Here is a 24,958-nt window from a genome sequence, read left to right as displayed (position 1 = left end):
CAAGGTAGCATTTATTGTCTCCCTTAGGAGAAATTTGTTTTAGATTAGGGAAACTGCTGCCACAACAAAACATCACACATGTAACATACAACATATAAAAAGAAATAAATGTAAAACACATTCCAGTCCTAAAATCCTACGTCATAAAAACAATTCATAGCCAATATCATATATCATAACACAACACAGCCCTCAGTTCCTGCCTCTTGTACCCTCTATTACCCTCATTTATCTTCCTGCAGTTGCTCATTAACTAATTTAATAGACAACGGTAAAAATGAAAACTTATATCGGTTATACTTGCATAATGTAACCCTGTATCTTCGACCAGAGTTCATCAGCGTATACTCAGGATACAACACATGCGAAGGGTCTAATAAAATCTTGTTGGCCTGCTGGGTGATACAACGCTCAAAAATATCCTGTAACGAGCTAATACTCTGTGTCCCCATGATTTTTCCTGCCACTCTCAACACATTATTTATTTGGGCTCTCAATTTCACTGTTAAACTTCCGAACCAAACAATAATTCCATACCTTAAAATTGACTCAATCGTTGCTTTATAAAAAATTAACATGATATTACTGCTCACTCCAAACAATCGCAATCTCCGTAGAAAATGTAACCGCTGGTGGACCCTTGTGCACACCCATGATACATGTGTGTGCCACTTAAACTCACTATCAATGTAAACCCCCAAATATTTATACGAAGTAACCTGCTCAATAGCTACACCATGAACCACAACCGAGCTCCTATCCCCCACTGATCTGGGGTCTATGATGACCTCTTCGGTTTTTTTAAGATTGATCTGTAGATAATGGTCATCACACCAGCCCACAAACGTTTCTATAGCAGCTGTGTAGTCGCCAATACTGCCGTCTCTTGTCAACAATTGCAATACTACTGTGTCGTCCGAAAATTTGATAATAAATTGATTTGATTGCTGACTAGTGCAGTCGTTTGTATACAAAGTAAACAGAAATGGCGAGCTTACGCACCCTTGAGGGGCCCCTGTACTATTTACTGCAGCATCCGACAGCGCTGAGTTAAATTTCACCTGTTGTGTCCTGTTTGTTAAAAAGGAATAATACCATTTAATTATAAAAGGATTAACTTGTAGATTAATTAATTTCTCTAGCAGTTTGTGTGGTTGGATGGAGTTGAACGCAGAACTAAAATCGATAAAAAGCAATCTAGCATAAGCAGCTGGACTCTCCAGATGCTTTAAAACCAGATGTGTTAATGTAGAGACCGCATCATTAGTACCACGATTGCTTTTATATGCAAATTGATACTGATCTAAGGATGGCTCCACTTCCTTACGCAGCTCTCCTATTATAATCTTCTCAAATGATTTCATCACGTTCGATGTTAAGGCCACTGGCCTATAATCATTATTGTCCTGAGGGCATGAATTTTTTGGAATTGGAATTACAATAGATTTTCTCCAAAGCTCTGGTACTGTATGCGTGTCAAGTGAAAGCTGAAAAAGGCGATGCCAGACTGATGAGAGCTCCTCCGCAAATGTCTTTAAAAGAAAACATGACATCCCATCTGGTCCCGTTGTTTTACTAGAGCATAAATTTTTAAAAACCCTTGTAACATCCCCCGAATATATCAGTATTCTATCATCACTGATATTGCAGTTTACATTACCTAAAATATCATGACATTCCTTAAAAGTGTCTGTCTCAAATCTCATATAAAATTTATTCAGTTCGTTTGCTTTATCAGTTTCATTGACCGCGAACAATGGCTTCTTTTTCGTGGTCATGTTGGTCATTCCTCGAATTGAATTCCACAGTTCATTAGTATTACATTTTGCCAACTGTTGTTCAGCCTGTTCCTTATATTGTATTTGTGCTACCCTTAGTTGCTGGTTAAGGTCCTTTTGTGCTGCTTTAAGTCCCATTGTATCCCCCAACCTGTAGGCCATTTTTTTCCTTTTAATGCAATCTTTAATTCCCCCAGTAACATATGATTTGTTATTTGGATACCTCTTAATAGCTCTTTGAGGGATAATTAGATCCACACAAAAGGAGATATATGCCGTAATTGCTTCAGTGACCATATCTATATTTGCATCTTGATAAAAAATATCCCAGTCCGTACAGAGAAAACATCCCTTCAGCTCCTCTATACTGTCACTTGACCACACCTTAACCACCTTTGTAACTGGTTTACTTGTCTTAAAAACTGACCGATAAGTGGGGAGCAAATGAATAACGTTGTGGTCAGAATTGCCGAGAGGGGGTCTGGCTTTAGCTACATAAGCATCCTTAATATTGCCATAACACTTGTCAAGGATATTATTTTTCCTCGTTCCGCACTTCACATATTGAAAAAACCCTGGTAAGGATCTCCAAACCACATTGATTAAAGTCACCAAGAATCAATACAGGTGCATCAGGCTTAGTTTGTAAGTGCTTGTGAACACAATCAGCAATTTGACTAGCTGCCCTATGAACGTTCCCACTAGGTGGAATGTACACTGCACAGACAAATATATTGGTGAACTCCCTTGGCAAATAATACGGACGCAAAGTAATACACAATAGTTCAAGATCAGGATTGCAAATTCTTTCCCTGACAGCAAAATTACGGCACCAGCTTTCATTAATATAGATACAAATACCCCCTCCTCTTTTCTTCCCCGAGTTCGCATCTCTGTCCAAGCGTAAGTGGGAGAACCCGTCAATTTGTATTAAACTGTCTGGTACATTATTACACAGCCACGTTTCTGTAAGGACCATCAGTCCAGACTCACGGTACTCATAGCAGACTCCGGCTTGTGTGCGCAATTCGTCCAACTTGTTCCTCAAGGAGCGAGGATTACAGAGTAACACTGGCGGCAAGGATAGTTTGGAAGCTCTCCGGACACGTTGCCTGACGCCGCCTCTCTTGCCCCGCTTCCTAACCCGGCAAGGAACAGGCCGTGGCTGCCGTAGTAGCTCCTCAGGTACGTCCGCCGTTGTATTACTCAATAGTAGTCCGCCGCGACTCCGCAGATCCAAAAGCTCCGATCTGCTGTATGTCGGCTGTCCGGTATCCGCCATCCTGTTTGTAATTCCTTGCACCACGCAGCTAGTCAAAATTAGCCACATTACGATGAACAGTTTCATGTTTATCAGTCTTCGTGGTCCCCTGTTCCGGCCAGCGCTCGCAAATAATAATAATTTAAATGGCCATTTTCTGATCAGAAGACTAAGGGTAAACAAACCCGACAGAAACAAACTCGACAGAAACAAACAGATAACTCGCAGCAAGAACCCTCCTCCATGTCGCCCGCAGAGCAGCGCCATTTTTTTGCGCCACTTCATTTGTGTGAAGTGTCAAGGACACTTCAAGGACACAAAAGTCAAAAAAGAAATCATTTATAGATGTTTGAATTTACACTTTACAAAAAGTATTTTTTTAAAAACAACATTAAATTTGTCCCTGTCATACAAAAACACATTAAATAATAGTAAAAGTCCCTGTTTTAAAAAATAAAGTTGATTTTATATAAATACATAAAGATACAGCATAACTTATCGTAGTACTTCAATCGTTACTTTTCATTATGTTGATATGTAGAATGTGTCATAATGATTTAAGTAAACTTGTGGGAACAGCAGTGATCACATGACCCCATGGAGATGCCCTCACGTGGTCACAGTGTCCATTCTTTTCTCAACATGCACCTGGGGAGAAATGGACACAGAAGAGACGAAACACTGTACCACTATAATCATCTCAACAGAGGAAGAAGAATGAACCACACTGTCGTCTTCTATCTCATGGCTTCATTTACTTTTTCTAATTGGCCTTGTATAATCATCACTCTTGCGGTCTTAAGGCTTCAGTGTGGCGGTCAGCGAGGCAGCATGTGGGTGTTCTTAGACAAAATACCAGAGGGAGAGTCTGAATTACTAACTCGTTCTAATAACAAAACAACAGCATGGTAGTATTAACAGAGCCGAAAGCGCCGGCGCTTTGCGGAGCATCACTCCATTTGCAATAATCTCCAACGAATGTCAGCATTCTGCGATTCGCTGTCTGTTGCTGACGTGCCTCTAGCAGCAATCTGGATGAGCATCTGTGGGCGCCTAGTGTAGCGTGATGTGCAGCCATGACTACCAGCTGCTGTGGTGCTGCTGCGCGCGCGCGTGCGTGCGTGTGTGTGTGTGTGTGTGCTTCGCTCTCTCAGAAACACATCCAGGTCAGATTTTACTCCACCATGAATAAAATAAAGCCTATTTTATGACCACTGTATTTTTAAAGGCATTGTTAGGCCTACCTTTATGAATGAAATAATATAAATTCTCATTAAAGCTACACTGTGTAATTTTATAATTTCATTCTTAGCAAAACACACTGTGTTCTTTCAAAATGATATGTACTCATTCATGTGTAATTACTTACACCAACTAATCAAGTATTCTCGTAAGAGCAGAATCTGCCATTCAGAATACGAGCGAGTCGCTCGAATGGCGGAAGCCATATTGCGCCTCCATCTTGAAAATACATTAGACAAAGAGGGACATACCTGGAAATTCAAGCTTCGCCTTTCGCGCTTTTTCACTCAGTGGCACCGTGACGAATGCGAGGGGGAGATTACTCGCGACTGCCGGCAGATTTGAAAGCCTGATGAAGATGGAGGATCACGCCTATTCTCGAGGACATGTAACAGTAGGCGCGTTTCCATCACAGATTTGAGCAAAAACAATTTTTTTTCTAAATGTCGACAAAAAACTATTGCGAAATGACAGCGTTTACATTAACCGATGTTATGCGACTAAAACTTCATTTTTTCCTCTCGCGATAAGTCATTCCAAAAATCATGGCAACGGAACTTGGTAAGTTTATATGCCAGCCACTGCACTGGCCATTATTATTAATCTAAGGAGACGTCCTGGGTGTTTCTCCCTCATTTCTGCTTCGAGGTCTTGATTGTGACATTTCTTTGAGGTTTAGAATCCAGTATCTTCTGTCCAAACATACCGCACCATCAAAAACTGTTTCCATTGCTGTTTTGCGAAATATTTCTTTTTCGAATTGCCTGAAAAACCACCTCATGCGTGCGTAAAAACATTTTTGTGATAAATGGGAGTTTTTGCTAAATTTAGTTTCCATTGGGCGTATTTTTCGCAATTTCAATTTGCGCAATTTGGGTAATGTTAATGGAAACGCGGCTAGAGTCGCCAAGGAAGCGAAAGAGCTCATGAGGAGCAAGGATTCGACAGGTAATTCAGCCTATTTGTGTAAATTCGAAGTTTTAGAGTTGCTTAACTAAGCATGGTTGTGCATAACGCTAGAACGACGTCCAGGATACTTTTCTATAATAATACGGCCACTGTAGGAAGGAGTTAAAACGCCCTCAGAATGGGAGGGGCTAGAAAGTAATATTCAGTTGGTAGTTGTATACAATTTCACCGCTAGATGGGAGATGGGAGACAATCTTACACAGTGTAGCTTTAACATAAAGCATCCAGATCTTTAATATTATTCCCAATGATTATTCTTATTAGATGTCATGACTGTATTACAGGTATTTTGCAATATGACATTTTAAGAAAGTTGTATTACAATATCTATTAAATTATAATCACTGTACAACAAATACTGCCATCATGTATAGATACTTTACAAATAATATATTAACTCACATTTCCACGCCATTTATGACAAGGCTTCCCGTAGCAATCCCATGTTTTCACTGTTATACGGTTGGGGCGCTGTGACGTATCTTCTGAAAGAGTACTGAATCTCCTGATCAAAACACAGGCGTCAAGCGAAGAAGAAGGAGAACAAGCGATCATTAAACAGCATATAAATCAAAACTGCCTAACGTTCCTGAATGAAGTGTAATTTTTGTTGTTGTTTAAAAGCAAAGGCTCTGTTCTTTCTTTCGATATATTGCATGTTCATATATTCATACAACACTTTCTGAAGCATCGAAGTGGTAGTTGCGTAGCTGACAATGGAGGAACAGAAATCTCTCAGATTTAATCAAAAAAAGATCTTCATTTGTGTTCCGAAGATAAAACGAAAATCTTATGAGTTGGAGTGACATCACGGCGAGTAATTACTGACAGAAGTTTCATTTTTGAGTGAACTATCCCCTTAACATAAAAAAAGAGAGTGAGGTAACATGTAAATAGCGAAACATTTAAAACTGTTTCATGATAGAAATGTTTTATCTTCCAAGCTGGGTTTTTTGTGTGTGTAGTTTTTGAATTTTCTCCAATGGCATTAAGACAGATAGTGGACAGATGACAAGAAATTACTTTTTTTCTTCTATTAATTTCAAAAAGGGACAGTGTACTTTAATCAACATTCATGAACCCAAAGAATAATTTTCATTGGTAGCCCCTTTGCCAGATGTTATTAGGCATAAAAAATAAAATAAATGACAACAACAATAATAATTTATTGACCAGAAATTATAAACAACTCTGTAAAATACAGTTAAATGGCACATGTTATACAATAAGTTAATAATAATAATAAAAAGGGGGAAAATACAATGTCATGTGTTGTTCTGACAAAAAGAAAGTGATGAAGTTCTGAAACGTATTGACTTGAACCTGCATCTCCGTGGCTCAGCATGTCTGAAAAGTATGGCATATGACTTGTAAGTACTTAGTAACTCAATCTACAATACTGGGAAGAATACTTGCATTACAGTAATGTGAGTGTTGTGAAATGGAAGTTCTACAGCAGCAGAGACTGACCTGGACCTGCTCCTGCATGAGCTGCTTCTGTCTGCTGAGGAGCTGCAGAACCTGCTGAGAACTGGCCTGACAGTGCTGGTCCAGCTGCTGCAGTCTGACAACACACACACACACACACACACACACACACACACACACACACACACACACACACACACACACACACACATCGACAGTGAGCTTCAGAGAGCTGGCCTGACAGTGCTGGTCCAGCTGCTGCAGTCTGACAAAACACACACACAGACTGAGCTTCAGAGAGATGGCTGCTTTTCAACAGCATGTTCTGAATTTTGGGCTGTTTGTTGAGAGAAGAGCACAATTGGTAAGCGATTTCACAGAAAATCTGTCAAAAATCTTTTGTCGTTTTCACTAAGTGAACATTCAACAGATTATCATTAACTTAATAGGGATGGTCCACCCAAAAAATGAAAATTCATATATTTTCATTGTTTATTATGACTTTTTTCCCCCTTGTAACACATAAAAATGGCAATGTATCAGATTGTCTAAGTTTCTTTTCCATACATTAGTAAATAACTGGAGCTGGAGCCATTAATGTTCCATAAAGTCACTCATACATTTGCCAGGGAAATCAGCCTATGAATGGCTTACTCTGTCCACATGGAGCAAGTACAGACCTTAGTCAGGTTAGACGGCATATATAATTTTATGTGAAATGAAAACAAGGCTAGTCTTTTCAATGGCATGCACTGTATAAAGGTCCTAGATCATGTCATTTTCAGAACTCACAACTGTTTTATGGAGTTTTGGACTACTTTTGGAAAGATGTTATGTCAGCTGACCAATAGGTATGTTGTTAAAAAAAAAACAGTAGAATCCGTTGAACACACTGTAATTCTATCCCTCACAATCCCGTTTTCATTACTGTCAGATAAGAAATATGGTGCTATCCTGACTAAGATTTAAAAAAAATGACACAATTCAGTATTATGTCCATGTGCTACTGTACAGGATTCCAACAGAAGTGAATATAGAGTACTACTCTTGTTGACTAGTGCCAGATCCATTTTTAAAGCCTTATTTTTCTCTCTGTGTCTGGTGAAACAGTGTTTCTGCCTTTCACAATGATTGTCATTCGCCTCTGATTCCTTAAATCCCATTTTATTTGGGAGTGTGAGCAGAATAGTTCTCCTGCCTGCACCAGACAGCTTGTTCCTGTCCTCGGGCCTCAGTCTCGAGCTCTGTTCTTTTGTCATCCTTTGATTCCTCTGCTGGCCTTCCTAGCATGAGCTGGACAGGGCTGATCTCAGGGCTGTGGTGGGCATCCTGTCCCAAGCTCAGGCCCTGCTGTTTCGGGAGCTGGCGCCACTGCTGCCGCCCACCTCCAGAGTCTGGCAGCGCTCTGACACTGGCCCTAACCTCCTCCTCACACTATTTCATCCAAATGTTCTTCTGTATTAGTGCACTCATCCGAAACTTTATCCACAATTTTTGCTGTTCTTCAGGTCTTTCACAAAGGACCATTCATCTGCCATTGTTTACCAAAATAAGAAATAGAAGAATAATAAAAACTTGTGAGAGCCTCAAGGACATCTCCGTTATTTGTAAAACCGTTTAAGCTCGGTTAGTGGACCATCTGCTTTTTTGACACAGGGTTTTCTTTTCTTCTCGAAATGCATGAGATGTATTGTTTGATACTGATTCAGTATTAGTAAAAAAAACAATCATTAATATGTAGCTAGAAAAACACACCCTAATCACTCCAAGAGAACATGCATAAACTCTATGTGCAGACACATGGCGTGACTTACTGTTGGAGTTACTGGATATGACATATGAGTTAAAAAATACAGTGAGCTTATAGATCCAAGTACATGACTTTACAGCCCTCTTACCGCATAAGAAAATGATTAAAATCAATTAAAAAATGTAAATGTAACTAAATGTTAATATACAGTATACTAACGTTCAAAGGTATGGGGTCAGTAGGATTTTTTATTTATTGAAATTAACATTTTTATTCAGCAAAGATGCATTAAATTGATCAAAAGTGACTTAATAAATACAAAAAATTGATCATAATAAACAATGTTTCTTGAGCACCAAATCAGCATATTATTATGATTTCTGAAGGATCATGTGACTGAAGACTGGAGTAATGATGCTGAAAATTCAGCTTTGCATCATGGGAATACATTACATTTGAAAATATATTTAAATTGTAAAAATATTTCACAATATTACTGTTTATACTGTATTTCTGATCAGCCATGGTGAGCATAAGAGACTTCTTTCAAACACATTTTAAAAATCATGCAACTTCAAACCATTCGTTATTAAACTCATAATAACGGTAACGTACTGTATGGGAGTATTTTTCAAAGCAGTGAGGAATTAAAAATATTGTCAGTATTAAACAAGAATGAATGGAATGACTCATGACATAATATCACTAGAGAAATCATGCATATTTTTATGAATAATGAATCTAAAAATAAAGTTAGCTCTTTACGCTGAGAGCGTCAGTATGTTGAATGAGTCCAGTAGAATCAGCTGTTTGTGTAATTCCCTCACCTCACACACAAGCGATCTGCAGCACCTTTGCACCTCTGGAGACAGGCATGCTGCATTAACCTATTATACTATCACACCGTCCCTTAATCAGCAAATGTCAAACGCCTCTCAATCTCCCCCATATTTATCTGCTTTACAGCCACTCAGGGAAAAGTCTCGAAACCATCCAATGCGTACGACCCGTGCCCTTGTTCAGGGCCATGTTAGTTTGTGTTTGACTCCCATAAACCATCCCAAAGAAAGAAAAAGAGAGAGAGAAAACTCCCGTAGTCATCTCTGAAGCTGGACTCACAACGGGAGTCTGATTAAATTAGAAGGCTGTCCAGCAGCTAAGGCTGCAAATCCAATAACCTCCCTCCATTTACTGGCACGCAACTTAATTAGGTTTTTAATACAGCTTAGTGCATGGAGCTGGGCTGAGCTGGCCCGGCCTGGACACTGCTGCCTCTGCCCGCTACTGAGAGAGATGGAGAAGGGTTTTAAGGGAGAGGAGAGCTTCCCCGCTGACCCTGGTGAAAGGACACCATCTGCTGGCTCCCAGGCTAACTGAAGCCAGATCAACACACGGACACGGTTAACCCGACTGATGCGCTGACAAAAGAGCGCTCAGGTAACTGTATTGGCCATTTACGTATCTATAAAATGCCAATTAGTTCAGACTTACCGGGGGGAAATTAAAAGAGGTATGTAAGTAACTTAGAACTGTTCCTGCAAAAACGAGACTGTGCTTTTCAAATTGTTCTAAAAATGCAATATCTTTAAGTTCAGGTTCTCAAACTGTTCAATCTGAGTACCTAAACCTACACTGTTGCTCACAAGTTTGGGGTTGGTAAGATTTTTTTGAAAAAAAACAAACAAAAAAAAAACAGTAAAAACAGTAATATTCTGAAATATTATTATAATTTAAAACAACTGTTTTCTAATTTATTATATTTTAAAATGCAATATATAATTGAGGTGGCAGAGCTGAATTTTCAACATCACTACCCCAGTCTTCAGTGTCACATGATCCTTCAGAAATCATTCTAATACTTGTTTCAGGATACTTTGAGAAATAGAAAGTTCAAACAGCATTTATTTGAAATAGATATATTTTGTAAGAATATAAATGTCTTTAATGCATCCTTGATAAATAAAAGTATACATTTCTTTAAAATGACTTGAGATAGAAAGAAATCTTTCCAACCCCAAACTTTTGAACAAATGTAATTTTATGTTAACTGCTTGTGTCACCATTATTTTTATCAAGTGCTTTTATTGTCTCACTTCAGTAACATAAATCACTGTTATGCACAAGTGTCACTAGCTAAAACAGCAGTCCAGTAATTATTTAGTTCCAATGAAATAAAACTGAAAACAAGACGACAGTCTAGCTATGGGTTGGCGTCTCAAGACAGAATTGTAAAAATAAATTAAAAAAATAAACATTGAATGAGACTCCCAATGCAATAAATGAATATTTTGGTAAATATAAAACTTTAGCTCTATGGGCGAATCGAAATCAATGTCTGCGGTAATGGACAGTATGCATCAGATGCCCCTGAGTTTATATATATATAAGGTTTACTTACAATGTAAAGTTTGTTAGATGATAAAAGTAATTTTTTTAATTGTTTCTATTCTAATTTAGTTTAATTATACTAATGTTTTAAAATAAAACTTTCTTTTGGTGTGAATTCTCTGCAGGTGACGAGGCGAGTGGCCTGCAGTGCTGCCACCTGTACAGCCGATGGACTGGACTGAAGTTCCTCTGCTCGTGTGGCCTGCTGTGGCCTCAGGGTGTGTGATTTTTCGGAGTGATGTTCAGTGCTTAGCATCTGTTTAGCGTCGGCCAAATGAATTGGCAAGAAGCAGTGGATACACTCTCAGCTCTTGCGAAAAGACAAAACAAATCACAACTGTCAATTTTTGTCCTTTTAAAATCACAGCTGACATGCAGACCCCCCAAAATCTGGTGATATAAAAATAAATAGATATCAAAATACAAATGTATTTAATGTAAAATAATACAATTTAAAATGTAAGAAAAACCCTGAAAGTCATCTCATGTGTGAAAAAATGGTTTCTGAACAGTGCAGCTACACAAATAAAACCATTTATCTCTTTTAAGACATTCTAATGAGAACAGGGCTCACAGAAACAGTAAAAATAACAGTTACTTAGTACAGCATATCAGAACAAATGAGGCAGGTTTAGTTCCTTCAATGCACAAACAAACCAATAGAAAAAGATCTCAACAAATGGAATGACAAATCACTAAATCCAGTGAATTTACGAGGCTCGCGTCAGCAGCATGCTGCAGATAGTGGCGGGAAGGGGTACGCGAGGCTTGGAGGAAGAATAAGCAGTATAGAATATATGCAATCTGTCTTGGCTTGCCTGGTTAAAACAGGGCTGTCGGCGGCAGCGAGGACACAGTCCCTCACTGCTCTCTCCTGCTCTGCCAGGCCCAAACACAGCTCCACTGACCGCAGGCCTTGGATCTCACAGCCCTAATCTGATAGACTCACCAGTGTCTATTGTTGCACATGATCTCTACTCCCTCTGTCTGTTTTTATTTACAGATCTGAGTTTGGACCCAATGTAGATATGGCACTGGATTCAAATATAAATGTTAACCCCCCCAAAAATACAAATAAAAATCAGATCGTTAAACTAGATCAATCATAGGACAATAAATGTTACATGGCATTGTCATTTATTATCAGATTTTTTATAGCTAAAAATAAGGCTTTAGAATGAAGGAACTCACACTGAAAATGAAGTGTTACTAAGTGGTTATTTGGATAATCAAGACTGGATTACAGAGGTGACTATGAGAGTGGCCAGTGAATAAATGTGAAGACAACAGAGCTGTATGATTTGACCCAGAATGGCTCCTAGTCCCTCCCTACGAATTGCAATGAATACTTTCCATCTAATGATAGTCCATCTAACCATTTCTAGATAGGTTTTCCCAAAATGGCAGCATTCTTCTCCTAAAAGATGCTGTAAAACACATCAATACTGGAAACCCCTGCAGAGGAGCACTTGACAAAAATTAAATAAAACAAAATCCATATCAAGAACATAGCCTAGAAGTTGGCTAAGCCGTCACTTATATTTTATTATTTTTATTTTGTTGCATTATTATTTTTATTTTATATATTTTCTATCACTATTATTTATACCACCATTATTATTAATTGTTTGCTTTTGTATCTTCAGTATTCTTAACGATTTTGCATTGGCAACTCTTTTCTGACACATGTAACAACTGAACATTTTGCCCATTGTTGTCAACAGTTATGTTATGAAAAATATTTGAAAAATATTCAACAACTGAATAATAACTAAATAAATAAATGTAACTTTTAAATTAAAATAACTTTCTTTGTCTTTGTAATTTGTACACAATGACATTAACGCCAGTTAAAAGTTTTGATCTACTAGACTCAATAAATATCTGCTGTTAAAAGATAAAAAATAAAAAAATACATAAAAAAATTACATTCAGCTATACAACATATGTGATGTCAGTTCCCTACAAACATCATAAAGTTTGTTACCACCTTCAGCTTGGATTTCCTTGCGAAAACTACATGGGGACCTTGAGAAAGGAGCTAAGTGAGCACTTTTTGATGTTATAAATGGGGTCTTAGCGCTGGATAGGATGCGATTGGATGCACCACGAAGCGTTTTACAGTTCGCATGCCTTGGGATGTGCCCAGCACCCGCGTAAGCAGGAGCAGTAGAGCCACCGCTCCACAAGGCTCTGTCAGCAGGCCATGGAGCTGTTGCCCCCAGCAGTGTGGGCCAGCTGGCCCAAGAAGACTAGAGGAAAGAGGGATATTAGGGTGGAGAGGCTCCCTGCTGCCCCCTAGCTGCAAAACCAAGAGTGCAAATATGTGTGATTTTACACTATGACTTTTAAATATAGAGAATAATTTGTTCAAACTGAATTAAATGCGTCAGAAGTATCTACTGAATGTGTTACAAGAGCAATCACTGATTACTGACAGATCAATGATCACCGTTTTCAACATTAACATTCATAATAAAAAACATTTTCTTGGGCACTTAATCAGCATATGTGGATCATTTGACACTGAAGACTGAAGTAATGAAAATTCAGCTTTGTCATCACAGGAATGAATTACATTAAATATATGAAAATAGAATTGTAATAATATTTCACAATACTACTGTTTTTACTTTATTTTTAATCAAATAAATACCGCCTTAGTGTGCATAAGAAATTTCTTTCAAAAGCATAAAAAAAGTTTCCGTCCCCAATTTTTCAACGGCTGTAAGATTATGATCAACATGATAAAAGAGAGATTAAATAATATCCTTCTCTTTATATACCCTGAAGAAATTGTGAGCAGTGCTTCCACAATAATGAACATAGTAAATCTTTTTTTAACACTTCAGTGAGAGGTTTTCTACTACAGCTGCTTTGACATTGTTCTATTTTCTTACTGTCATAATCTATCTCTCTCAAATGTGAAAGCAAAAATAATATCTGCTATGGTCTCAACTCTCCACTATAGAAGCTTACTCTGCTAAAGTTCCAAACACAGAAATGTGAAAAGAGTCTATATCCACACCTCGGTGCTACCAAGCGGCACCTTTGAGGCTTCATTCATGTCTGTAGAATTGAGGTTTGAGTTGGCTGTTGAAATTGAATACTTAGGTTATAGGTTTTGAACAGTTCTGTTTTGAGAATATACAGTTCAACAATATCAATATGCTCCACATACATTATTACAATCTATGAGTCTGTCTGCAAAGTTCAGATTTATGGTTGAAATCTTTTGTGTTTACATACTTTTAAATAATGCCACTTGAAGCACTATTATTATAAACAAGACTCTTGTTTGATTTAAAGAAGAGAAAAAGCTTTTTTTCCCTTTCATGCAGACTGATTAAAAAAAATGCTAAAGGTACATCTGACCCAGAAAAGACAAAGATCAGCAAACGAATGCTAAAGAAAAAGCGACAAGCATCATCCACATCACATATGCCATCTCCTTAACTCCTTGCCAACTTCATTTGCAAGTGAAAAGTTTACTAAGCTTTTTTGCTTTTGGAAAAAGCAGCACACACACAGTGTCTTAAATGCGTGTCCGCGTGTGTAAGAGAATGATGGGGTGGGTGGCAGGGAACCAGATGAAGCAGCCCTCGCCCGAGGCCCAGCCATCTCCCCGGCAGCAGCGCGGCTGTTCTCGGACATTTGTTCCATTGCACCATCTCCTCCAGCCTTTTCAGCAGCGCTCCAGCTACCGCTACACATGGCTCTCCATCCACGCTCCCCTCCGCGCACATCCACACGCCACTACCATCTTTCTTTATGCTGCCATATGGCTGACAGAAGCCTGTAGATTTAGGCACACATCTGCGTATACGCTACAACACTCCTTTAAGGAACAGGAGCGCGCTTGCTTCTGTGTGTGTTGGTGAGAGGGAGTGATAATTGGTAAAAACGCTCATTGGCAGATGCGTGTTTGTGGGGCTCATCTAGTGGAGATGACAGAATGTTTGAGGAGCTTGTGTGAGCAGGGACTCGGAGCAGGTGAAATTTTGGACAAATAATCATATTGCAATCATATAACAAATAATTATATCCGGGTTTTATTTCTACCCAAAATCAGGGTAGCTGACAAACAATCAACAAAAAGACTTCTTTTGAATGTTTAAGTGGATGTTTAAGGTGCTGTAACTAGTCTTTTTAAATAACCTTTGAATAACTTCCCTTGTTCCTAAACATAGTTTTGCGGTGTGATGAATAAATTCTAAAATGCACAAAAAAGTAATATAAGGCCATAAAAGCAGAATGCATACTAATTATAAAATAATATGCAAAATGCTGTTTAAAATCATTTAGCCTCACTATAGAATGCCATGCCGCAGGACCTGTCATCTTACTAAAAGCTTTTCGTGTTAAATACCCATTAATGCTTTCTGAAATTAATTTTGAAATGCCATTATAGAAATGTCCATGATTTCCAAGCTTGGAAATGAATAAAACTGTTATTTCCATGGACCCCTGCCTGCCTACTTATACAATGTTTGTCACCCACAAATGCATCTGCTTTCAAAGCACAAGACAGTTAAGCAGTAATAAGAATTTACAAAACTAAGAATTTACAACACATGTTGTTTAGCCTATATGAATAATAATAACATTAATACTATATTTAATACTAAAGGCATACCTGAGTATGGCTCAAATAGCTAATTAGGTACGTTCATTCGATTAAAGTTAGATATAAAATATGTTTATTCTGCCATAAATTTCCATTAAGATGCAATTAAAAGAACAGTAAAAACAGTATTCTTACATTATTTACAAAACCATTTCTAATTACATTCTTCATCAATACACTTAATTTGAACTTAAAGAGAGTCTTTGCCTGTATTGTATGTTAATGAGGCAGACAATATGAATTAGTCAGTAATATATATAGTCTGATTACTACATCCCAGAGTGGCTTTTACCACACTAACGTCAACTATCTTACACAGCAGTGAAGCGATGCCCAAAATGCATTTATGAAATAAAAATAGGATTGATTCGCATATGTATTATTGATGTTCTCCATAAAGCCGAGGCTATTACGCACAATCGTTGGCCAACACTCAAGCCTTTCATATATCACTGGCCCTAATCTCTAGGCAGAAAATATGCGAATACCACGTGGAAAATAAATAAATAACTTGCAGGAGTGAAACATTGTGTGCCGAAAACCCCTGTGTTGCTTGGCGTTGGCTCGAATGGTAAAAATAAATCAAGCTGATTTTCCAAATGTTTCATGCGTGCCACGCTGTTGCAGCTCTTCGCAGCACAGATTGTGCGCCCGATCAAGAATATCTGAGGTGGGGCCCCGGCTATTTGCATGCATGCCGAAGCCATTTGCACCAACTTATTAACACGTACACCTTAACCCACGGGCGGCGGGGTGAAGTGCCCTACAGAGCAGAGACACCCGGGGCACTGAAGACGCGGGAGGGACCAGACCTCTCAGTTTCTTACTCAGAGCCGAGGGCTGAAGTTTGGCTCCGGCACCTTCTGTCTTACATACCAACAGCAGGAGAAATGTGTGTGTCAGCGTTGCAATAAACAAAGCATGCAAACAGCGAGAAAGAAACGGTGCGATGCGGTAAACTCTCACAAATAGATTTTTCTCTATTTTGGCCAGCACATGAAATTGTTTTATTTGCACTTTTGCACGTTGAAACTTTCTCTTTGTTTTGAATTCTTCTCAAAAGATTAGCTTTAACATTAAATTCATAGAGAATGGTTCAAAAGATGCACAACAAAAAAAAGACTGAATCATTTGACAATCTCTAGCTTGTATTTATCTTCTATGGTAAACATAACTATAAATATTTCACACATATAGATTCTTTCTAATCGCTCCATCTCACCTCTGAGCTCGGTCTGTGAGCTCTTGTGAGAAATGTTGCGTAATTGCAAAGGTGACAAACCATTTTAACAGCTCCAGTTATGTGAGGAAAGCTCACTTACATGCCCACACGGCACAACTATCTAAAAACAACATACTTTTCATTACGAGGCGGCAGTGGAAACGTAACTTTTCTCTGTATCTGCTTCTCTCTGGTTCGAGGAGGTGGATATTCGCTAATATGTAAAGTTGTGGAGGAAACAGAAGGATGTTGTGCTCCCAGCAGAAGCTCAGTTCAGGCTGGAGGTACTGTGGATACACCCACACACACTCACTCGCCCACATGCTGGCTCGGGCGGTGTGCCAGACGCCCCTCAACCCTACACTCAGTGGCCACATGTGCCCCTGCCTGAAACACGCACACACGCAGTCTTAAGTGTTACGAATGCACTGCTTACATGTATCAGATATATAAAAAAAGCCAGTATCTGATTCCAGTTAATATAATAGACATATTGAGAGGTTACAAATCTACAGCCTGCAAATCCAATCAATGGCTTCTTGAAGAGCCAGCCTTATTTCAGTCTGACAAAATGTAATTTCTGATGAACACACACTACCGTTCAAAAGTCTGATGTGATTTCAGTAATATTAATACTTAATAAATTAATACTTTTATTCCCCAATGTTACAAACAATTTCTATTTCATATAAATGCTATCTTTTAAACATTTTGTTCATCAAAAATAAAAAAAAGTATCAGCAGCACAACTGTTTTTAACATTAACAATAAAAAAAATAATAATTTGAGCCAAAAATCAGCATGTTAGGCCCTGTTTACACCTGGTATTAAGATGCGTTTTGGTGGATCGGATCACAGGCAGACAAGGGAGACACATTCCCGTTAATACCTTGTGTTTTAACTTCCATCTCTTTTGTCCACTTTCAACCACTTCTGTCCTGATTTCTTTGAGCGGAGGGTAAATGTATGTGTTTTTCAGATCTTTCGATCTAATGAATGAAATAAGCTCACGCAGTTTACATATGAACGCACCTGGAGACGACAGAAAAACATACAGAGAGCATCAACTTTCGTTTCTATGAGTGTGTGTTAGAAATCAGGAATGGTGAGAGAACATTGTGCTTGGTAAGTTTTCTCTTCAAACCAAACTTGGGTCTCCAGCCAACAAAGTTGAAATCCTGTCTGGCTAACGCACTTACCATAATGTTTACACATTAGGTCAGTAGGTGGAGAGTAGGCGTCTTTTGTGGCTGTTTGAACACATTCGACCACATGAGTAAGAATGTGTTTTCGATTACCTCTGGAAGTGGTCAAAAGTGGACAAGCTCAAAACGTTTTAGACCCCGTTTACACCTGTATTTAGCATCGTCCACTTGTGATCCGATCAACCAAAATGCATCTTAATACCAAGTGTAAACAGAGCCTTAGAATGATTTCTCATGTTAGAAGGATCATGTGACACTGAAGACTGGAGAAATGGCTGCTGTTAACATCACAATAGAAATCAGTTATTTTAAATTGTAATAATATTTCACAATATTACTGTTTTTACTGTACTTTTGATCACATCCTTGGTGAGCCTAAGAAACATTACAAAATCTTATCAACCCCAAACTTCTGAACAGTAGTGTATTTCAAACTGTTTTGTTCATTATTCTTCCACTAATTCATTGACCTCAATCTAGTTTGTGATTCTTTCTCATGCCTACCATTAGATGAGGCTTTGAAGGGTTTGTTCAGACAGGCAGCAAAAATCAGATTTTTTTATTGCCGTATCCAACTAAAATATGGTTTTGTTTTTTGTAGATAGAACAGCATAAATAAATTAAATCTGATGTAAACAAACTTGGACAAAAAGACAAACCACATGCAAAATGACAAAGACAAACTGGATTTGTGTGCAGTGTGAACAAAGCCTGAATATTAAGATTTTTGCTGAATCGAAATGTAATTGAAAACCTGCGAATCATGAGTAAAATTGATTCACAGACATCCTAAAGATTCACACCCCTAATTGCTGTTGGTTTTCAAATGTACTGATGCCATGGTGTTATACACTACACAAGCTCCTATAGGGACTGTATATGTGCGAACTTGAGGTCAGTGCTGCAGGTGTGTGTACCTCTGCTTCATGCGCTGGTGCATCCTGCCGTGCTGCACACACTGCTCCTCCATCTCCTCACAGCGACCTCGCAGTTTCTCAGCGCTCTCCTGCAGGTGCTCTTTCTCCAGAGACAACTGCTCTATCTCCGCTCTACACACACACACACACACACACACACAAACACACGCTTACGTTTTAGAATCCACATTTGGTTGCTGTTAAATAAAGCTATAACTCTAATAATAAATCTGCTTTAACTCTAATAATACTTGAAATGACATTAGATCAGTCAGCAGAGTTTAAAAAGCAGCAGCTTACAGAGCCTAAACAAAACTGCACATTTCACAAAAACGGATCTTAATGGACAGTATATGGACAGTAGATGGAACTTAATACACAGTATATTAGTACTATCAGTTATCAGCTGATATAAATATTTTAATATGATAAATTCAGGATTCACTCCCATATTTAAAAGCAGCATGTATGAGGGGCTATCAGGAAGTAGCAGAGAACCATTTTTTCTAAGTTTGTTTGTTTATCCACATTTATTGAAAAGAGAGTAAAGAAAGTAAAGGAAATATAGCAGCAAGCAGCAATTCTCGTGGTCCATGCACCAATTGCCCATGTTAGCGATCCAACTGAAATGTATCTTATGATGTGGTTTTTACAGCAAAGTCCATCTTGAATATTCACTGAAAGTAAGGTTTGATGGGATGGGATACAGAAACACATAGGTGTCAAAAGCAGCAACTGACTTTAAAGGAAATCACACTCTCTTACTGTTAGATTAAAAGAGAAGTAAAAAAATTCCCCAGTATAAAAATGTTTACTGTTGTAAGGCAGTTTGTGGTGTAAGTGTGGACTCATATTCAACATTTAAATTTAGATGAATTGCATGTCATAGGATGCCACAGGACTATTTCAAATAAATGTGAAGATATCATTTGCAGCTCAAAATCTAAGCATTTATCCTAAGGCTATTTTCATTTTTATAATTTATTTCAACTGTTTCCTTCTACCCTTATGCTTGCAGTTCAGCACACAAGTGTTTGTTTACAACAGTAAATACGTTTATTTGTAGAATCGTTATAATATATATTATCTTAAAAAAGACAAATAAAACTGTCTCTCCACTGGATAGCAACAGATTTAATCATGTCTGGCAAATTAAAAAAATATGTTTTCAATATGTAGCATATTAAAATATGTTGTATATTCAAAGTTAAATAAACATTTAATGATCTATAAGCATTTCACATTATTATCTGTACACTAATTAAATGAAACTATACTATCAGTAAACCATAGGTATACAAATAAACTAGATCAATGCCTTTATTTCCATTCAAAGGGATGAAAACTGAAAGAAAAACATTAGGCTTAAAAGATTCCTTACCCTGTTGCTACCAACCAATGATTCAGAGGAAACAAGAATTTTGATTCTGTCGAACACGGTTGCAGAGTTATTAGCTAAAACTTAAAGTAACTTGTTATAGTGCCACCTTGAGGCCCATTTTCCGCAAAATTTGGTACACATATACATTTTTTAATGGTTGGCCATTCATATTTGATGTTATTAGCCACTGAAATTTGATTGGCTGCTAGCGGCCATGTTTTTTTTTAAATGCACGATTCATATTAGAGGATATGTTAGGAAGTCCACCAAAGAAGATGAATACCAATTTTCAACCTAATGAATTGTACTGCTGCGAAGATACAATTGTTTTTAGTTTTAGCACCCCCATTGGCAGAATTATACGAAACTTGGTGTGGCTCCTCAGAATGTCCTGTCATCTTTGTATGTCAAGTAAGTCAACTAAGTAAAAATGGGGCATTGCCTGACTAATTAGTTAAATGATATATTTGCTTTTAATAACTTTCTGCCAGCACTGTTCCTAGCTGCTGTCTGCCAATTTTGGTGAAGATTGGACCAACGGTCAAGGAGAAGTTTAAAAAAAGTATGTTTTTAAGAAAAGCCAAAATGGTGAAAAGATTTATATGCTGTAGGGCTTGACTCAAGAATTCTGGGGACATTTTTTTGTTTGAAACCCTCAGGGTTCCCAAGGTATGACCCAAATTGCAAATTGCCTCTTTATAGCGCCACCTAGTGTCAGACGGGTGTGTGTCTGTGTGCCTGAGTAGCGGTGCATGATTGGGACTGCTGAGTTTGGGGTCTCTGCGAATTCTGGTCTCTGACACCCATACAGTTTTAGGCCAGAAAAATAAGGAAGAAGAAGAAAATCAATACAAACAAAAAGAGAAATAGGGAGGAAACAGAGTTGGGATCACTGAATGGGTCACAGCCAGATTTGAACTTGCAGTAATCACTTTGCCATGGCTCCAATGACAATTACTTAGGCTTAGGCTTTTTTTTTCTTAACAAGACCACACTCTCATTGCACCAGAAACACCTGAGCACTCTGCCATCAGGTATATCCCTGCCAAGTCAACTCCATTAGCACTGTAAACACCCCGCTCTCCAAAAGTTAAAGAGTCTACAACGAAGACATCAGCTCCTCAAAACAGATCTTTGATTTAATGTGTAAACTTGTTTAATAAGTCACCAGCAGACGTCCTAATGGGTTGTGTTTGATAAAACTGTTAAAGATACAAGTAATTAAATCCACCACCACAACTCGCTTGGATGTGCTGCATTATAAACACGAGAGCAACCTTCATCTGAGTCTTAAGCAGAATGAACTTTGTTGCCAGCGTGCTGCCTGCTCATCTGCCTATAGGTTTAAAACACAACACTGAACAGAAGGCCACACTGTCACCGGATATAAAACAACAGAACAAGGAGATCAGCAGAGGGAAATGAATCAAGTGTGTGAGTGTATATACATAGTCAATACACTGCTCTTATTAAATAACATATTATTTGTTTTAGTTTTTTTAAACTACATTAAAAGGCAATGAAACACTTACAAAACTGTCTACATTAAATATATATATATGGTACCAGATTGCATTAACACCAGAGCTTTATGAGACTCTGTATTTCGACAGTTGATGATTAACATGAACATAAAATTTCGATTTTGTAACTTTTCGGTTAAATTGATAACACTTTACAATATGGTTCCAGTAGTTAACATTATTTAATTCATCAACTAACATTAACTAACAATGAGCAATGCATTTGTTACAGCATTTCTTAATCTTTGTTAAAGTTAGTTAATAAAATAGGACTGTCTATTGTTACTTCATATTAGCTCAGGTCCACTAAATAATATTAACAGACACAACATTTGATTTTAGTAATGTATTAGTAAATTAGTAAAACTAATGTTAACTAAGATTAAGAAATGCTGCATTTTTTTATTTATTTTTGATCATTTGTTCATGTAAAAGTTTTATTACCAAATTAAAGAGACCAGTCACTATTTCTTTTTCTACATTTTAAAATCTCACTTCTACTTAAACAATAAAATAATTGTAACTCAAATCTAATTTATTGATTGTTATTTGTTTGTAATAAATGCGATAATGTATAGTTGCAAGATGTTATCGCAAAATAATCCCTGACAGAATTATCAAAGAGGCAATGCTGAAAATCCCTTATGTAATTTACTGTACGTCAACAGCCCATCCTTGTTTGTTTTAACCTTTTAAATTAATTTCATTCACCTTGTTTGCAGAAGTTATGCAAATACAGCTTTTCTATGGCTTTTCTATTTTTTATGGTTCACTTAAATAGTCCTGTAGTGTGACATTAATTCTTAGTACAGATATTCCATCAGGTCATAAAAATATAATGAGGTCATAATATGAGTTCATAAAAACTGCATGTATAATAATTATAAAAGAATGAGAAAATGCTGTAAGTAGAAAAGTAAAGTAGAACACTGCCTGGCATTTGTCAATTACCCATGTGAGTGTTTTATGTCAACAGCAACTGTAAAACTACAGTGCGATCACAAATACGCAGAGATGATTCGCCGCATTCATCTTCTTCAGAGGTCTTCTTGAGTTCAGCGTGCGGGCGGAAGGGGGAGGGCGAGCAGCAGTGGCCTGTACCTTCCCAAGCTGGGCTGACTGACCATGGCAGATTGCAAGCTGCGATGTGAGTAATGCGCTTTACACTGTTTTAACAGCTGACTACCCCAGAGGCCTGAGGTGAGAGGCACATGTGATGGGCAGAGAGCAAAGCCTGCGCGGAGGACAGGCTGGCGTGTGCCAGGGTACAGTGACAGCTCCCTTACTGGGGCACAGACTAGAGCAGTATGGCACAGAAAGGATGCCACGCTCTGGATAACACACCGTGAGTGGCTCTGCGCTGAAAGTCGGACTCCGCGAAGATACACAATTCACAAAGCGTCAACAAGATCAAACAGTTGAGAAGACGATGTCAGGCAATCTGCATTTTAAACATGGAAACTGATATTCACTGATTTCACTGCAAGGAATAGCACAGTTACAGTGAACACTATGTTTAGTTCAGCTCTAGATATGCTAGACGTGAGAGTCATGACCAAAGAAGCCCTGAAGACAGCCAGAGTTCACACATCTTTAAACCAGGGAATTTTACCAAATTTGACCACTTATTTACCAAATTTTTATGATTTCTTTAGTCATTAATGAACTAGCAATTTCTAATCAATAAAATATGTAGAATTCTTTTTAAGACTAACCATTTTAAAACTCAACAACTTGTCATTCCCAGGCCTTCTGACCATAGGAACCCTGGACACAGATGTAGTTCTGGTACTTGGCCCTGGTTTGGTATTTTTTGAGTTTTAAATTGAGTTTGAGTTTGTAATAAATGAAAAAAAATGAATACTGTATACATGATCTTAAAGGACTGAAAGTGCTACATACCTGCTGCTCTGGGCCAGTTCCTCCAGCTTTGCCCCAAGTGTCTGACATTCCTCCTTCAGTTTCCCAATCAGGCTGTTCTGAGCACTGAGCAGAGCGTCTGTTTCTCTGACTGTGAACAGATAAAGTACTGACTCATTAACACAGCAAACACACAGATGTGCAAACAAATATAACACAGGAAGAGCAACAGATAATGAATGTTCTTCCTGGGTGGAAAAGTAAAAAAATTTTTTTTAGTTCAGGGTCATGTGTCAAAATCAGAAAGTAGTTTGAAAGTGGTTACTGAAATACATTTTAATAGATTTAATATGATAAATTTCTCCAACATGATTTGAGATTATCCAAAGATCATCTTGTGCTTCAATGGAAGAGCACCTGACCATCTGTACAGTCACATGATTAATGTCACACATTTACTTATTTGAATAATGACCTAGAAATTGTGCAAAACACTACATTTTCATTGTGGTCCCAGATTTGGTCTGGGACCCCCCTGAATATTCTGCATTTATATCTGAGCTACACAAAGAAAATGTGAGATACGGATAGAAAAGGAGAAAGCAGGAAAGTAGTGACAACGTGGATTGTTGTGTTCATTAAATTTAGTTTTCATCAAGTTCAAAAAGTTCAGAAGCTGTTGAAAGAACACCAAAAGAATCCTACTGCGTCTCTGCGCTTTGAAACTAGCTGGGCATGTGCAGGCCACAGAGACACCACACACAAAGCAGGATAAAAGAAACAAACTGGACTCTAAACAAACAGGACAGTGTTTAAAAAAAAAAGTGGTATCATCTAGAGGCGATGCGGTCTTAACTACTAAAATCAATCCATTTAGAGATAGAGAGATAGGGACGGGGGGAAGCAGGACAAAAATAATTAGCTATCGAGAGTGGCCATTATATGCTTAGAGAGGGAAGTGGTCTGTGGTATTAAAGGACTAATTCCATAAGCCCAGAGAGCTTCCTGCTGAGCCTCTGATGCCATTTCTCTTTAGACAACATGTGTGCCGTGCAGCCGCGCCAAAAAGAAGCCCTTTGTTTTCTCTGCGCTTTGTTCTGGCAATCAGCATGCCTCAAGTTTCTGGAAACACAGGTAAATAAACTAAACTCGCCCATCCAGATGGTGCAACAGATGTGAGAGCAGCACTCTGAAATCAGCAGACAGTGGGCAGCGCTGCCCGCCCCCCATTTTTAAACGCTAACTAATACGTAGTGCTGAAGCTCTGGAGCGCCGAGCATCTGCTCCCTTCGGCCAGCCAAAGGTTACAGGTGTTCCTGATGCCGTCCCGCACAGTGTGGCTCATGCCCGGAGCGTGCGGGAGTGAGGCAGGCGGAAGAGCGGGTGAGGCGGTTGTTCTGGCAAGGG

The 24,958-nt window shown here is 38.3% G+C and overlaps 1 protein-coding gene across 1 annotated transcript in view; it reads right to left on the bottom strand.

Moving 5' to 3' along the window:
• Positions 1-6,398: 6,398 nt before the first annotated feature.
• The window catches only part of sdccag8 (SHH signaling and ciliogenesis regulator sdccag8), a 39,716-nt gene continuing 21,156 nt past the window's right edge, over positions 6,399-24,958 (bottom strand). The window contains exons 17-21 of the mRNA XM_081351619.1: positions 24,860-24,948; positions 23,594-23,702; positions 18,788-18,919; positions 6,721-6,814; positions 6,399-6,597 (exon numbers count right to left, since the gene is read on the bottom strand). Coding sequence (XP_081207745.1) covers positions 6,589-6,597; positions 6,721-6,814; positions 18,788-18,919; positions 23,594-23,702; positions 24,860-24,948 — 433 coding nt within the window. The 3' untranslated portion in view covers positions 6,399-6,588. The remainder of the gene's footprint in view (positions 6,598-6,720; positions 6,815-18,787; positions 18,920-23,593; positions 23,703-24,859; positions 24,949-24,958) is intronic.

The sequence above is a fragment of the Scardinius erythrophthalmus genome (genome assembly GCF_964197995.2).
Source record: "Scardinius erythrophthalmus genome assembly, chromosome: 21".
NCBI lineage: Eukaryota > Metazoa > Chordata > Actinopteri > Cypriniformes > Leuciscidae > Scardinius > Scardinius erythrophthalmus.
The sequence above is the reverse complement of the archived record's forward strand: the minus strand, read 5'-3'. Positions and strand labels throughout refer to the sequence as shown.